Raw genomic sequence first — 14,643 nt, 5'->3', positions numbered from 1 at the left:
TCACCTTTTGGACCCACATGCATCAGTCAACAGAAAGCTGCGCAAACCTCGATGTGGTTTCGCCTGCTGTGTATCCCCCCCGCCCCTCTGTTTCACCACACACAGACACACACATGCACACACACTTACAGCGGCCCTTCTGTTCTTTGATGGGCCCATAACTTGGGGGGTGTTTAACTCTTTTGGACACAGTAATCCCTCTTCCAGTAAAGGCCTTTTACTCTTTTACTGGAGTGAGGGGAAAACACACCGTGTTGTTATCTGAATTTCCATTTCTTTTGAGCCTGCTCGGGAAAGAGTGTGTTTTTGGTTATGATTACCACATCTGTTATTACTTCTTTGATATTTTTTGAAACAGTAGTGACAGGTTTCAAAGGGGTTGAAAAGGCTGTCGACACCAGTGCTTGTTTTCTGCCACTCTCTTTTTAGACAACTGAGATTTGATCTTGTAATATTTCACTGCAGTGAACAATTAGTCACTTGCTGTTAATTGTTAAATGGTAAGCTGCTTCAGGTCTAAGTATTGAGGGATTCTAAGAAAGCAGGGTACACACATACCACTAATCTGTATTACAGTAGTTGGAAAGTCAGGAAAAACTGAGTACCGTAATTTCCGGCCTATAAGACATGACTTTTTTCACACGCTTTCAACCCTGCGGTTTATGCGGTGATGCGGCTAATTTATGCATTTTCTTCTAACGGCCTAAAGGGGGCACTCGAGCGGAAAAAGTAAGAGTGAGACCAGTGGAATATATGTGCCGAGGAAGTGATTTTACCGGTCCGGCCCTGTAGGTTTGCATGTTTCGCCTGCTAGCAGGTGGCGGTGAGTTGTTTGCTGATGCAGTTGACTGAAGGAGAAGAAGAAAATATCCGTCATATCCGGTAATTATGAAAAAAGTGCTTGTTGCTGTACATGAGTCTAGAAGGCTCCAGAGTTTTCTTACTTTGAAGGCAATAAATTAACGTTTTCCACAGACCACCTGAGGCATTTGTCTTGAGTGGTGTAGGGAACGCGCAAGAAAGCACGTGTTCGCCTTTGGGGGACTTTCTAGCTTCTTTATTGTCACGAACCTTGAATGTGCGGCTTGCTAGCCAGCTAGCTACCACGGTAAAGTTTTCTCAGTTTAAAACCTCAATCAAAACCTGTCGGTAAGTATATATTTTTTTTCCAAATTACTTCATTTGTTTTATTGGTACTTATAGATGTAAAAGTAAGTAGTAGATGTAGTAGTAGTAGTAGTAGTAGTAGTAGTAGTAGTACTACTAGATGCATAAGTGAAATAAGTGGTTATGGTACCCGCCTAACTTCCTAGGGGCAGAATAAGACGGGTACAATAAAAGTGACCAGTAAGTTATTTTTCCCAGTTGTAGTGAAATCATAATTGGCATGTATCATTTAAATCTCTCACTGTATGCATGTCAACAGTGTCTTGCATTGATGTAGTATTTTTTTTGTATAAATGTATAATTTGGGATGTTTTCTTTGAATTTTTCATGAAAATAAATTTTTCGAACAGTACATGAATTCAATGAGTTGATGTCATGACGATATCTATCGACTTGTCATTGATCTGTTATTGCAGGTCATGGTTTATTTTCTTTACAGCTCCAAAAAGCTACAGAAGACATCAACATTGTACAGATGAAATCTCTGGCCGACTTTATTGTCCGAGAGCAGAAGGTGACAGAAGACCCTTCTGCTTCTGCAGAACTGGTATGATTAAGTATGAAAAAAGTTGTTGAGTTTAATTTGAACAACAAACTAATTGCTCATTTTGCCATCCTCTTTTTGATTTGCAGAAATTCCAAATGTTGAAAGTTGGAGGGGTAACCCTCAAGGAAAATACTACAGGATCTGGATCGTGAAGCGGTAATTGAATATTATATATCTGGTACAGAATGTATTTTTTTTTCTTACCAGTAACATACAGTTGAGGATCAGGTGAAGATTTTGTACTTGTTTTAAATTTCAAATGATATTTCATTTATAAATACAATTGAAAGTATTTTATGTGCTGTTTGCAGACTCCTAACAATGAGGTCCTTCAAATGCTCTTTGTATAAACAAAATATGGATTCTTGTGTTTGATAGATTCTTAACTGAGTGTTTGCCAGACATAATAATAACCAAGTATCTTAATTATGAACTCAGAATGTGTCTTTAGAAACCACGAGGGTACCCTGAGTGATGTACGAAGTGCGGCCACGCCATGCCTGAAATATGCGCCTGACAGATCCGGGCAGGAAAGAGGACAGCAGGAACCCACATGGACAGTAAATATGAGAGACACACAGTTAAAGTTCACATGGTGCAATATTATATTTTATTTTGTTTTTAACATAATTTGAGCAAAAAGTTATTTGTTCAAAATGACAGAAAAAAATTTGTTGTTCGAAATGTTAAACATGCATGTATTACTGTGGGCTGAATAACCTAATTGTTTTTAATTGTCTGTAGTTTGATTGAAAAACAGTTTGGTTTCCACACTGCATAATAAAGGTTTCAATCTATAATGTTTTCATGGCTCAATTTTCATGAAGCATGGAAATGTTGATTGTATGTGGGATTGTCACGTTAATGCAATTTACGAATGCAACGTAGAAGCAATGTTGTTTCAGTTCTTTAGAACTTTCTTCAGAACACAGTTCTATAGAACTGTTCTTGAGAACAATTTCTTTAGAACAGTTCAATAGAACTTGGGTCCAAAAGTTCTATAGCATTTCTATAGAATGTTTCTATAGAATTTGTTTAGAAATGTTCTATCGAAAATTTTTTAGCAGGGGTTAGCACTGCGCTAGCATGTTACTGCTGTGTCTCAGTGACTTTTTTTTTAACCGACCCTGTTAGCGTGGCGCTACCGTTAGCGTTAAACTCTCTGCGTACCCTCTTTCTTTATTAATATCTCGTGTTTCAATGTGGGCACTTGCAGCTTTTACACAGCTGCAGCGGTTAAACCTGTTGGTTTTTACACTCGCAGATCCGTAAGTCAAGAGGTTCAGCTGATTCTCATGTGAAATGGGAAAAACGGCCAATCCTGAAGCAACTTCATGCTCAGGTTGTAGACGGATTTTAAAAAGTGAGGACAAACTGAATGATTTGTATAGCATGTCCCCAAAGTCATTCACCACAGTAAAAAGGAAAAGGAGAAGAGTTTGCAACTACAATGTTGTTACCAGATAAACTATTAGTTAGCCTAGCTTTAACCATTTATTCTTCACGCTCTACTACTCTTTGTTTTTCTGCGTAGTTTTTGCACTAAGTGACTTCTGTCATCATGCTTACCAGTCAGTCTTAATACTGTAGCAAATATCTGGTTTTGGGGAAGAGCATTGCAATCGGTAGACATATTACGTGTTTGTCATATTGAGTACACCACACAATAGAAGAGTAGTATACACATACGTGCCGATTTTTTTCCTCATCATATGTCGGGTATTTCATATTTTTTAAGTGGTTAGGATTTGAAGAATCGGTTCCTTATGCTTATCTTGTCCATGGTTATGGAGAAACTGGAACCTATCCTATCTGACTTTGGGTGAGAAGTGAACTTGTCTGAGATGTAATTCATCAATAAATGAAACAAAATATACAAGAAACGGTGCTGTGCAGCGTAAAAAAAAAACTTTTATCCATCTATCATAGTCTACTAGATTTTTCATGATAGTTGTTGTCTTCTTCTTAATTAATTAATATTCATTCTGACAAGAATCAAGGCAATTATCAGTCAACCAATCAAACAGCTCTCTGTCCTGTGCAAGTGTACCAATATGGTATTGTTGCGACCAAGAGATAATGTTATTTTTTACCAATATTATAGGAACCTTCCTGATGGAAAACCAATAATTTATAGCATCCCTTGGCCATATTGAGGCATACCACATGTTGCAAAATGATATAATCTGCAATGATGTGGTCCTCTGAATGACTTAACATAGCATGAGTAATAATGTACACAGTCAGGGTCATGAATCTAGAATTAAAAAAAAAAAAAAAAGCACAGCAAACCCACATCCCTCCTCATTTTGTTATAGATTAAGTACAGGCTTCCCTTTGCTGAGCTCAGAGTCTGGGCTGTTTAGTGTTGGGCGTTCGATGAAGCTTTAACACACACACACATATACACTGGATATCTATCCAGTACATTTTCCGGACTTGGGTGGCCTTCTTTCCCTCTGTTCCACTCTGAAGGACTAAATAAAGGTAGACAGCCCCTTCTAATCCAGACATTACAGCTGCTACACGGTGGGTCTGGACAATCAAATTAGTCACACTTTTTTTTCTCCCAAGAGTGGAGAGACGATGGAGCAATTGAATGATTCCTTCCTGGAAATCAATGGTAAAGGGAAAATCGCGCCTGAGCATTGCATTCCAGCACCAAGTGCAGTCTGAGTCAGTATGACACAATGAGAAAACTGCCACATCACCTTGTTTGAATGGATTACATGTGTTCAGAGCAGCTGCTGGATAGCAGCAAGCCACAGATATTAGTCCTGTGTGTCTTTCGCAGTTTTTTGGATCAGTGAAACACAAAAGTGTTAAAGATAAAGCCTGCAGATGGATCAAAGATTCAAGTGGGCTGATTGCTCCAATTAAGTGTCCGTTTGATCTGGTAAGCGTCCTCCCATGTTTCCTTCCAAGGAGACTGTATGGAAGCTTCCGGATATAGAAGCCACTGTGAGTCAGCGTTGCCCCTTAGTTGGTCTTTGCTCTTGCTGGGGGACAGGGGGCCCTTTCATTGACAAAGGCTGTAGGCTTCAGGAGTCTGCACCATCAGTCATAGCAAGATGGGAGTAAAGCTCACAGGAGGGTGAGAAATACAGTCGCCGCTGCCTGAAACCTCTGTAAAAAATAATGTTGCAGTTCAACATTACACTCAGCAGACAAGAAATTGCTATTAGAAATTAGGTAAAATATATCAAGGAATACAGTAATCCCTTGTTTTTCTGTTAATTGGTACCAGACCCACCCTTGAAAAGAGAATTTTATTTTTATTGCTTCATAGGTCCTTATCGTCTTGCTGGGAGTCCTCCATTATACCCTACCCTACTGTGCTAATGTATGCTGGTGTTTTTTTTTTTTTTTAATTAATTTCTTTATTTTTGCTTCATTCGTCCATGTCGTCTTGCTGGGGATGCCGTTATAGTACTGTACTAATGTATGCTGGCTTTTTAAAATGTTTGTTTGTTTATTTATTTATTCATTTATTCATTGCTTCATTGGTCCATCCGGAAATCCGCGATGCACTGAATCTGTGATCAATGATCCACAAAGTAGAGAGGGATTACTGTATAGCGCTGGTTAATACAATACAATGGAACTACAATGTAAGTGATTAATTAAAACCCCTCACGCTTTACATTGCAGTCAAAATGTTTGGGAACACTAGTGTGATCTCTCTAAATTCGTACAAAAATGTAAAAAAAACACAACTGCTGTCATGTATAACGGGGTCTGGGGGGCATCGCAGCGATGGTGGTGTGGAGAAAGCAAGAGACAGACGGTAAATTGGAGGGCATCATGTTAAAACTTGCCCTTGTGTGCACATGCACAGTGACGTGTCAAAAGAGGCCAGGATTGGTCAGGCCCAATGTCAGTCAATCTACCCGTGCAATCGACATATTGGCTACACCTGAATCAAGCAATGGAAGAAGGTTGCCAGCGACCATAACTGCCTCGGAGGCATTTAAGCGCTTTTGAGGATCTTGGTAAATCAGGCACATCATCTCCCCAGAATGTTCTGGGCTTTCCCCAGATCCTCTTTCCTAAAGTACGTGCCCGGAATGCCTCTCCTGCCAAGAACGCATCCAATTTTTCCAGCTGGAAATTTTCAACTTTTAAGCAATTGTCTGCCAGTTTTTGAAAGAGCGCATGGTGTTGATTGCGGTAACTGGCAAATGCCTCAATTTGGTCAATTAATCAAAGTTTTCCCAAATCTTAAACCATTAAATAGATAGAGGGGAAAAAGAGTGCTGTTAAAGTTTTGTTTTATATATGACAACTTTGCCACATTCAGTTAGATCGATTAATTATTTATTTTTGGTATAAGGTATGCTATTTTTCCTCCTTTAAATGACTAAAGACGGGACAGTAGTCATTTTCAGGGTATATCAAAACAAATGTTTTGGACAGAAATTGTTTTGGAATAACGGAACAACCATTCATAACGTTTTACAATTTTGAAAAAAATCATTAGATGAAGAAGGACTTATTTTTCCCCCCATGAAATGACTCAATTCAGGCAGTCCCATTAGTAAATAGTCCCCAAATTACATTCAAGTATACTTAAAAACCTCATTGAAAATGTTATAAGCATTAGGGAAAATTGGAAAATATTTCAAAAGAAAAATGTTTTGCTGCAGTTGTTCATTTTTTCACAACACCAAAAAAACATTTCTACATTGATTTATTGGTAGATTACAAGCGGGACCATAGTTTGGTAATAAATCAGTGGGAGAACTTGCACGATTGGTGGCTGACCAAATCCTTTTTTTGCCCCACTGTATGTGGCTCAGCCCCCTCCAGATAGTCTATCTTCTCACTCTATCTCACGGGTGTCAACCTCAAGGCTTGGGGGTCAAATCTGGCCTCCCAGGTCATTTTATGTGAACGGCGACAGAAAAAAAAATCACTTGGGCGCCTACTTACCAAAATTTCAAAACCACTTCGCTTTTGATAAAAGAGATGTTGCAAGCATTTGCAAATATAGGAATGTGTTTTGGCATTTTACGTTTAGAATGCATGCGTTCACAGTCATAACGGCATTCTGACAGGAAAATATGGCTACAATATGGGTCACAGCAAAATCACTATACAGAAAAAAAACGTTTGTTTTTTTGCTAGCATTTGACTTCGCTTCCCCAAACCATTTTGTTTTCGGACTTCCAATTGGATATTTTCTACTTCCCAGTGGTCTTGTGATGAAGTGCTTTAAGAAAGACATCATGACATCATTGCCACAAGACTGTTTTCCTGTCCATGAGCTAACTTTTGAATTTCTTCTGGTAGAAAAGCAGTACGATACTTTAAAACTGCTTATGGTGTTCTGTCTGAACAAATCCTGAACAATTCTGTTCTTCAAATAAAATAGGGTTTCTTCTTACACATTCTTTAAATAGCCACCAAAACAATTGCGTCTTCTATGTTGAAAAGAGAAATAATATCTTGGGGCGGGCACCTCAAAAATGTTTTTTGTCACAATAACACTCGTCACTCATGATGTGTGGACAAAGCTGCTGTTTTTTTTTCTTCTTTTTGTTCTGTTTTTCAATTATTTTATGAGGATCACACATTTCTGTAACATTCTGCGAAATACTACAAATCAAACATGACTCAGTATCTGCATGAATGGGAATGATAAACAGCTTTATCTTGTTCCTTGATTCTGTCTGTACTGTAGTTTTGGTATTTGACTCACACAAAGCAAATCATATGGATTTAATACTGGTTTTTCACTTTGCAAATCCATCAAATGTTGCAGAAATCTTTTGTCTTGGCGAGCTTCTCGCGAACATATCTGCCATCATGATTTAAAACTTAAGGCAGGGAGCAAGCAAAAGAAAGCCACAAAGGTCAAGAAGCGTTGGACGGAGGCAAAGCGCACGAGCATCACTGCTCATCCGTGGCGAGCACTTGTGTCATTTGATTGACAGGCCTCCACATCTAACCTTCACCAAAGTGTGTCGAGGGCAGTGGTGCTGGGGCTGAAAGGGATAACGCTTGTCAGGCTCGTTGAGCTTCATGCAGCCAATCCACTCACATGGTCGTCTCGGAGAAGGAGACGTTAGTCAGGCGCACAAAAGGTTAGACGGGACCTTGGACGTCAGCGGACTTCGCGTTTCAATTGGAAATAGGTCAAGGATTCAAGTGCATATTTAGACGTGGCTTGGTTGCGTAGTATCTTCATAATCTTGTCAAGATGCATCTTTGTTGGCAGGATTACACTAGAAGTAAATGTATTGTGGATTTCCATTCAACTTGGTGGGAGGTAGCACAGAGCAAGAACTCAACTCAACTGCAATTTTTTTTCTAGAAAATGAGTTCCTTTGTCCTGACATGAATATGAATTTAGTTTTCTTCTTCTTGTGCTTAGCTTCCGAGATCTGCCGTAAGCCTAAGAAATGTACTTAAAAGTCAAATGTTCTAATTTTAGAAGAGTACTCCAAATCAAATGTTTGACACAAAATGGTTTTGAATTCTAAGTATTCATATTGTTTCTCAATGTTATAAAATTGTGAGATTTCAAGAGCTGCTGTTTCTTTCCCCTGAATTAGGCAGTCCCATTAGTAATTTTCCCGAAATCCTATTAAAGTATACTTGAAAAATGTCATGACCATTAAGTCCAAGCTTTAATTCTGGGAAAATATATTAGAAAACTGTATGTGTATGTGTGTGTGTGTGTGTGTGTGTGTGTGTGTGTGTGTGTGTGTGTGTGTGTGTATATAGATGTTGATTTAATGGTAGATCACAGGATGGATAATTATTATTACTCTTACGTCATCAAATAATACTTTCTGGTTTAGTCAACATACTGCAGTAATGGTCTTCAAGACTCAGGAGTTGCATCATTGTAGCAGTCATGTGTGAACAAAGTGAGGGGCCTAAACCAAACCAGTGAGACTATGTCATCAAGGCCTTAAACGCTGTGCTATGTTGCTGCCCAGCCCAGCTACCAGACAGGAGACGTAAACGCAACATGGAAATCGAACAGGCCTGTCAAATGTTTGCACTCTGATCTCACTCTTTCCAGCATTTCAACAATCCAGCAGTCACACCCATTGTGCTGACCAAGAGAGTGGATTTAAAATGGGTCCTTTAGCTGCCCTGGTGGGTCCTCCAGAGTGTTTCCAGAACCTTACTAACCACATGGCCTGTCCCCGACCTGACCACCTCAACCCCTCTGGCCTCTTGGCCTTGGTTGTGTTTTTAGTTGTTTGCCCCGTTTCACTGAATCATCCCCACATGGCTGACAATGTCTTCATTGGTGAGACCCTGAAAGGGTTACTCAGAGTTTGAAGGGGGCTTAGTGGGGTGACAGTGCTTCCCAGACCAGAGTGCAAAATCTTCAGAGAGCCAAAGTGATGAGTAATTGAGTGGATTTGTGAGAACCAGCGTGTGTGTGGGGAGGAGGGGGGTGTCTGTATTTGTGGTTTTACTTGAGCACGGCACAACATGCCATTGTGCCTTTTCCCATCAGAACACCACCTTGGCACTTTATCGCAAACCCCACCCCACCTTGTGAGAAAAAATAATGTACGTACTACTGTTGAAAATTGATATATTGAAACATCTTGTCGATTACAGCTTTTTAATAGTGTGATAGTGTAATCAGTGTAATCAGGACCATAATGAAAAAAGCAATAAGGCCAACCTAATCAAATCTGTGAAATCTTCAGACTTTGGTGGACACATTCAACCTGTTTTTGTTGGGCTGCATTCCTGCCAGTCCCTCATTTTTAAACCATAGAAAAGTCAATGAAAGTTTCAAGTTTTTGTTTCGCCCTTATTTGAATGAAAATAGACTATGTAATTGGCTTTGTTACCTCCTTTCTCATATTCCTCCTGAAGCACATCTTAATCTGCATGTCTCTATGTCTCTAGCCATAGTGAAACTTCAACCAATATTCACAAATCTTTCACAAGCCACATCTGATCCATTTTGAATTGCTTTATGTTTAGTTGCTTTGCTTATCATTATGCAATAAAAAACACATCAGCGCCAAATGTTTCGGCAGGTGAAAATACAGGATGTTCACAAGTTGGGTTGAACTCAGTGAAAATTGCTTAGGTTCTACCAAAAGAGTGACCCATTCATTAAGTGGGTTCAGGGCGCTGAGGATTTGGTTCAGAAAATAGGATTTGGGGTAGTAGCAACTGAGAAATACTTTTGTAATAGCTGTACATGGGTCAAACTGAGCAAGAGGGGACATATGACACAGCACCCTCTACTGGTGGCAGCGTCCAATAAATAAACGTATCCCAAAATTACACTATTATGCACATTTATGATGCATGTGTACCAGAGAAGTGTTCAGTGTTATGCTGCATATTGTTAGCAAGAAATAAAGCATTTTTCCCATAATGTCTTCTTCCCAGGGTGCTGGAGACAGCTTCATTGGAGCACTGGCATTTTACATGGCTCATTATCCCACAATGCAATTGGAGGAAGTGGCCCGGAGAGCCACTCAGGTGGCAGGAGTGAGCGTCCAGACCATGGGCACACAGTCATCGTATCCACACAAACGGGACTTGCCAGCTGAGCTCTTTTGAGAGCAGCTTTTCTATAGCAATGGGTCCCAGTGGTCCTCACGAACTTCCCTTGATATTCCGGTAACGGTGTCCTTTACAGTATGAACAACTAATGAAAGACCATTAACTGTTTATAGAAGTGAAAAAAATGGGAGATGAAGTACAGTAAAATTAACAAACAGGAATAACTTGAAAACATTTTTTATTTGGAATAGCTTTAGATAACTTTTTGGCAGACATCTGACAAAGTAATTCACTTGTATTGTTAGAGGCTATTCTAAGTTGTGGTTAATTGATACAAATAAAACACGAATGAGTTAATAAATATTTTACACCATATTAGAATCGTTTCTTGAGGTTTCCGCTTTCTTGTGGAATTCATTTTGATAACGTTGTTCTCAATATTGTAGGTTCAAAATCCATGTGCTGATGTCCATTTTAGATAGATCTGATCTTCCTCTTCTCAAAGAACAGGACATGCTTGTTCACTGTCACAAGAGAAAGTTGATTTGAAAATTTTTAAAAATGCTCTTGTACAGAGAACCAAGAAAAGAAGACTGATGCAAGAGAAAAAAAAAAAAACTTAAAAATTAAGTACAATTCCTTTTTTTGGGGGGTGGGGGGGGGGCGGCTGCACACAACACTGCATGCAATAATCACCAGTTTCTTTGTTCTTTCCCAAATCACTGAGCTTCCATACCTCAGAACAAGAACAGACTGATGATTTTAAAGGGAATTTTTTTTTTTTTTTTGCCCATGTTAAGACTATAGGTAGGATGCCCCAAATTAGGATACAGTCATTTTAATTTGACATACCGCAATACATTGTGCAAAAGAAGCTTGCAGTTGTAATGTCAACATTGAAAGATTTGTCTTCTTTGTCAAGTTTTCTATCCACCTCCAGGTAAAGGGGACAAATACAAAGTGGAGGGGATGGATCGATGTAATTATCTGAGTAGGTACCAGTACTAAACTCCTCCGTGGTGACTCTACGGAAGTGATATTCATTTAGAGTTTAAATGCAAGTGGGTGAGCATCTCCTCAGGAAGATGTTTCCCAAATAACTCCATACAAAGTCAGAATTTGCTGATATTCCTGAGAAACAGTTTCTATCTGTGGACAAAGTGGCTGAGTTGGCATCACTAAGTAGCTAGCTGCCTGCTTTGGGGAATGCTTCTGATCATTATGGTAACAAAAGTCATACTTTGCGTATGTATGAGACAAAACTGGTCCTCCAAACATAGTCATTTGAGCCAGTGTCACTGCATAAGTGGGCTGTAATACTTCTCATCCTTTGTGTATTTGAACAGAAGAATGTCAGAGAGTTCTCTCAGTAACCTGTGAACAAATAGCATAACTCTCCTAAAACACTAACATCTTGCCATTATATCAGCAAAATGTGTTTCAGCACTCAAATATTATTTGGAATTATGTTAAATGGAATTATAAGGTTTGCATGTTCCCCCCCCCCCCCATGCCTGCGTGGGATTCCTCCCACATTCCAAAAACATGCACTATTAATTGGACACCCCTAGGTGTGATTGTGAGTGCGGCTGTTTGTCTCAATGTGCCATGCGATTGGCTGGCAATCAGTTCAGGGCGTACCACGCCTCCTGCCCGTTGACAGCTGGGATAGGCTCCAGCATTCCCCACAACCCTCGTGAGGATAAGCGGTGAAGAAAATGGATGGATGGAATTATGGGGGGGGGGGAGACAGTCTTCATCATGTGAGACATAACACGTTTTTTTCATCTTGTTAAGCCTTGATAACAAAGCTACACCCTGTGTTCCTTTGCTTCAACAACTTACCAATAGGATCATTTTTGCGGAGCACCAATTTTTCTCTAAGACGGTTCCTCTTGGTGTTGAAGCAGTAGCCCGTCCCTGCAGCGCTCACCATCTGCACCAGGACGGTTCTGGAAGAGGGCACATAACATTCAAGATTCAGCCTTGCCCTGTACAATAACACTGTCCATCATTTGTGATTTTCACTTACTTCGATTTTGCCTTAGCCACTGAAAAATGACAAGTGAACACCATGTCAAATTAATTATGTTGACCAATACAAAACTTCAAGCGAGCAATGTTTATGATTCTGGCTCTTTTTCTGAGTGACAATTACATCTTGTAAACTTCCGACAGTAAATGTATAATGCCGGGGGGAAACAGACGAGTTTACCAACCACGTTCGATCTTATGTGGAAGTAACGGGTATATTTCAAACACGGACAACAACAACAAATCGAGCATTTCACCTTGCTAAATGGTGAAGACAGTTTCACAAATATTGAATTGTATTAGCTTTGAATACTCACAGTTTACGATGGTAAGAAACATGTTCTTCCCGAAAAAAAAACTTGAAAAGAACAACTTAATACGTAGTATGCTCTTATAGCATAAGATGTAGCATACCAAATGGGGAAGTCACATTGAAGTAACAACTTCCGGTTCAATAACACATGTACTTCCGATAAGCCTCAACTTTTCCTTTTGCGGTTTATAGAAATACATTCTAATAATCATTCATAATATCCACATTCCACAATAGAGTCAAGCAAAATAAATAAAGTTGGAGTACAAATCACATGAAAATCAGTTATTATCGAAGAAAAAAATGAAACTATGCCACACGTATAAGGAATGACATTGGGATTTTGGTGTTCAAAGAGTTTCAACTAAAGATGGCAAAAGTATTCAACCAGAGAGTTCTGCGAGGGAAAACAGTTTATAAAAAACAAACAAACAAAAAAACAACACTGTACAAAGTATACGTACTGATTCAATTCAACAAAAATGTGGCTTTTTAAATCTGAAATGGACATTATTTCAATTTTGCATTATTACTGTACTTAATTACAGGTATGTGGCGTTTACATAATTCACCCGTGGGACCTCGAGTTGGGGTGCGGGGTTCCGCACGGACTGTTTTTGTTGTTGCCCTTCCGGAGGGAGAGTTCACAGAGTTCCCGCCGTTATGCGAGTAGTGTTGTGATGTCTGCCAATAAAACAAGTTTTGTTCCTGTGTCCGACACCTCTGACTCCTTTTCTCCGGCGCTACACTGGTGACGTCCGCGGCAGCGTGGTTCGCGCAGACGGAGGCTCAGTTCACCCTCCGCGGGATCTCGGAGGATTCCACGCGTTATTACCACGTTGTCTCAGCCCTCAGGAGCTCAACGGCGACCAGAGCAGTGAACTTCATCACCTCTCCCCCGGCCCGAGATAAGTATGCTGGGATCAAGGCTCACCTTCTCAAGGTTTTTGAGCTTTCACGGCCGGAGCGTGCCCGACGTCTCTTGGCTATTAATGGACTGGGGGACAGCAAACCTTCCGAACTCATGAAAATTATACTAAACCTGCTGGGCATGGAAGAGCCCAATTTAATTTTCATGGAACTGTTTCTCAGGCACATGCCACCGCATGTTCAGACGGCGCTCGCTAACAGTACAGTCACTGAGCCCCAGGCCCTGGCCTAGGAGGTCGACCGTTTCTTCCTGGCCACCCAGCGCTTCTCCCCTGAGATGCTGGCCGCGGCGCGAAGTTACTCGCCTCCGGGCACGGGGGTGGCATCCAGGAGAGGCCCCATCGCCACCGACGGCCGTGCTGGCACAGGCTTGTGTTACTTCCACGCCCGTTTCGGTGCGAAAGGGAAGAGGTGCCGCACCCCTTGCAACTACGACGTGTCGGGAAACGCCAAAACCCGCGCACGTGGTGGCCGTGAGCATGGGCGTGAAGAGCCGGCTGCTGTTCGTCAAGGACACCCTTTCTGGGCGCAAATTCCTTTGCGACACCGGCGCCCAGAGGAGCGTCCTGACGGTCACTTCGGAGGACGCTGCTGGCGGGACTCATGGGCCACCCCTACTGTCTGCTAATGGCTCCCCTATACGCTCTTATGGCATAAGGACTGTGGACTTGTGTTTCGGGAGTCAGCGCTTCATGGGACTTTGTCACTGCCGATGTCTCATTCCCTCTCCTTGGCGCTGATTTTTTTGTGCCCACAGGCTGCTGGTGGATGTTAAGAGGGGCCGTCTGGTGGATGCACTGACTTTCTCCACGGTTGCCTGCGTCTGCAATGAGGCGACTTATGGCGGTCTCTCCAGTTCGCTCTCAGACGGCACCAAGTACCAGCTCCTGCTTGGTGAGTTCCGTGGCTTGACACGGCCCACTTTCTCCTCTGCCACGACTAAACATGGGGTCGAGCACCACATTGAGACCAAGGGCCCCCTGATTCACACAAGGGCCCGACGGCTTGACCCCGAGAAGCTAGCAGTCGCTAAGTCTGAGTTTGCCAACATGACAACACGAATAGCCCGTGGGCCTCGCCACTACACATCGTCCCTAAACCGAGTGGCGGGTGGCAACTGTGTGGTAACTACCGCCGCCTTAACGACGCCACTACG

At 41.2% G+C, this 14,643-nt stretch overlaps 2 protein-coding genes across 6 annotated transcripts in view; one reads left to right on the top strand and one right to left on the bottom strand.

Moving 5' to 3' along the window:
* Positions 1-10,585, top strand: part of rbks (ribokinase) — a 48,477-nt gene extending 37,892 nt beyond the window's left edge. For 3 of the 5 annotated variants that reach the window (XM_061843120.1, XM_061843121.1, XM_061843117.1), the window contains one exon: positions 10,094-10,585. In XM_061843120.1, the coding sequence (XP_061699104.1) occupies positions 10,094-10,267 (174 nt within the window). In that variant the 3' untranslated portion in view covers positions 10,268-10,585. Of the gene's footprint in view, positions 1-1,606; positions 1,715-1,800; positions 1,871-2,152; positions 3,903-10,093 lie in introns of those variants that run through there. The other 2 variants (XM_061843119.1, XM_061843118.1) reach the window with 2 other exon arrangements.
* mrpl33 (mitochondrial ribosomal protein L33) lies at positions 10,432-12,701 on the bottom strand. The gene is made up of 4 exons (XM_061843122.1): positions 12,562-12,701; positions 12,243-12,261; positions 12,056-12,162; positions 10,432-10,734 (listed from the first exon to the last, which is right to left on the bottom strand). The coding sequence occupies exons 1-4, from the start codon at positions 12,581-12,583 to the stop codon at positions 10,685-10,687; spliced, it is 198 nt and encodes a 65-aa protein (XP_061699106.1). The 5' UTR covers positions 12,584-12,701; the 3' UTR covers positions 10,432-10,684.
* Between the last annotated feature and the right edge of the window lie 1,942 nt (positions 12,702-14,643).

This window comes from Syngnathoides biaculeatus, chromosome 15 (assembly GCF_019802595.1).
Source record: "Syngnathoides biaculeatus isolate LvHL_M chromosome 15, ASM1980259v1, whole genome shotgun sequence".
Taxonomy (NCBI): domain Eukaryota; kingdom Metazoa; phylum Chordata; class Actinopteri; order Syngnathiformes; family Syngnathidae; genus Syngnathoides; species Syngnathoides biaculeatus.
Note: the sequence above shows the minus strand (reverse complement) of the source record. Positions and strands in the feature narration are given on the sequence as shown.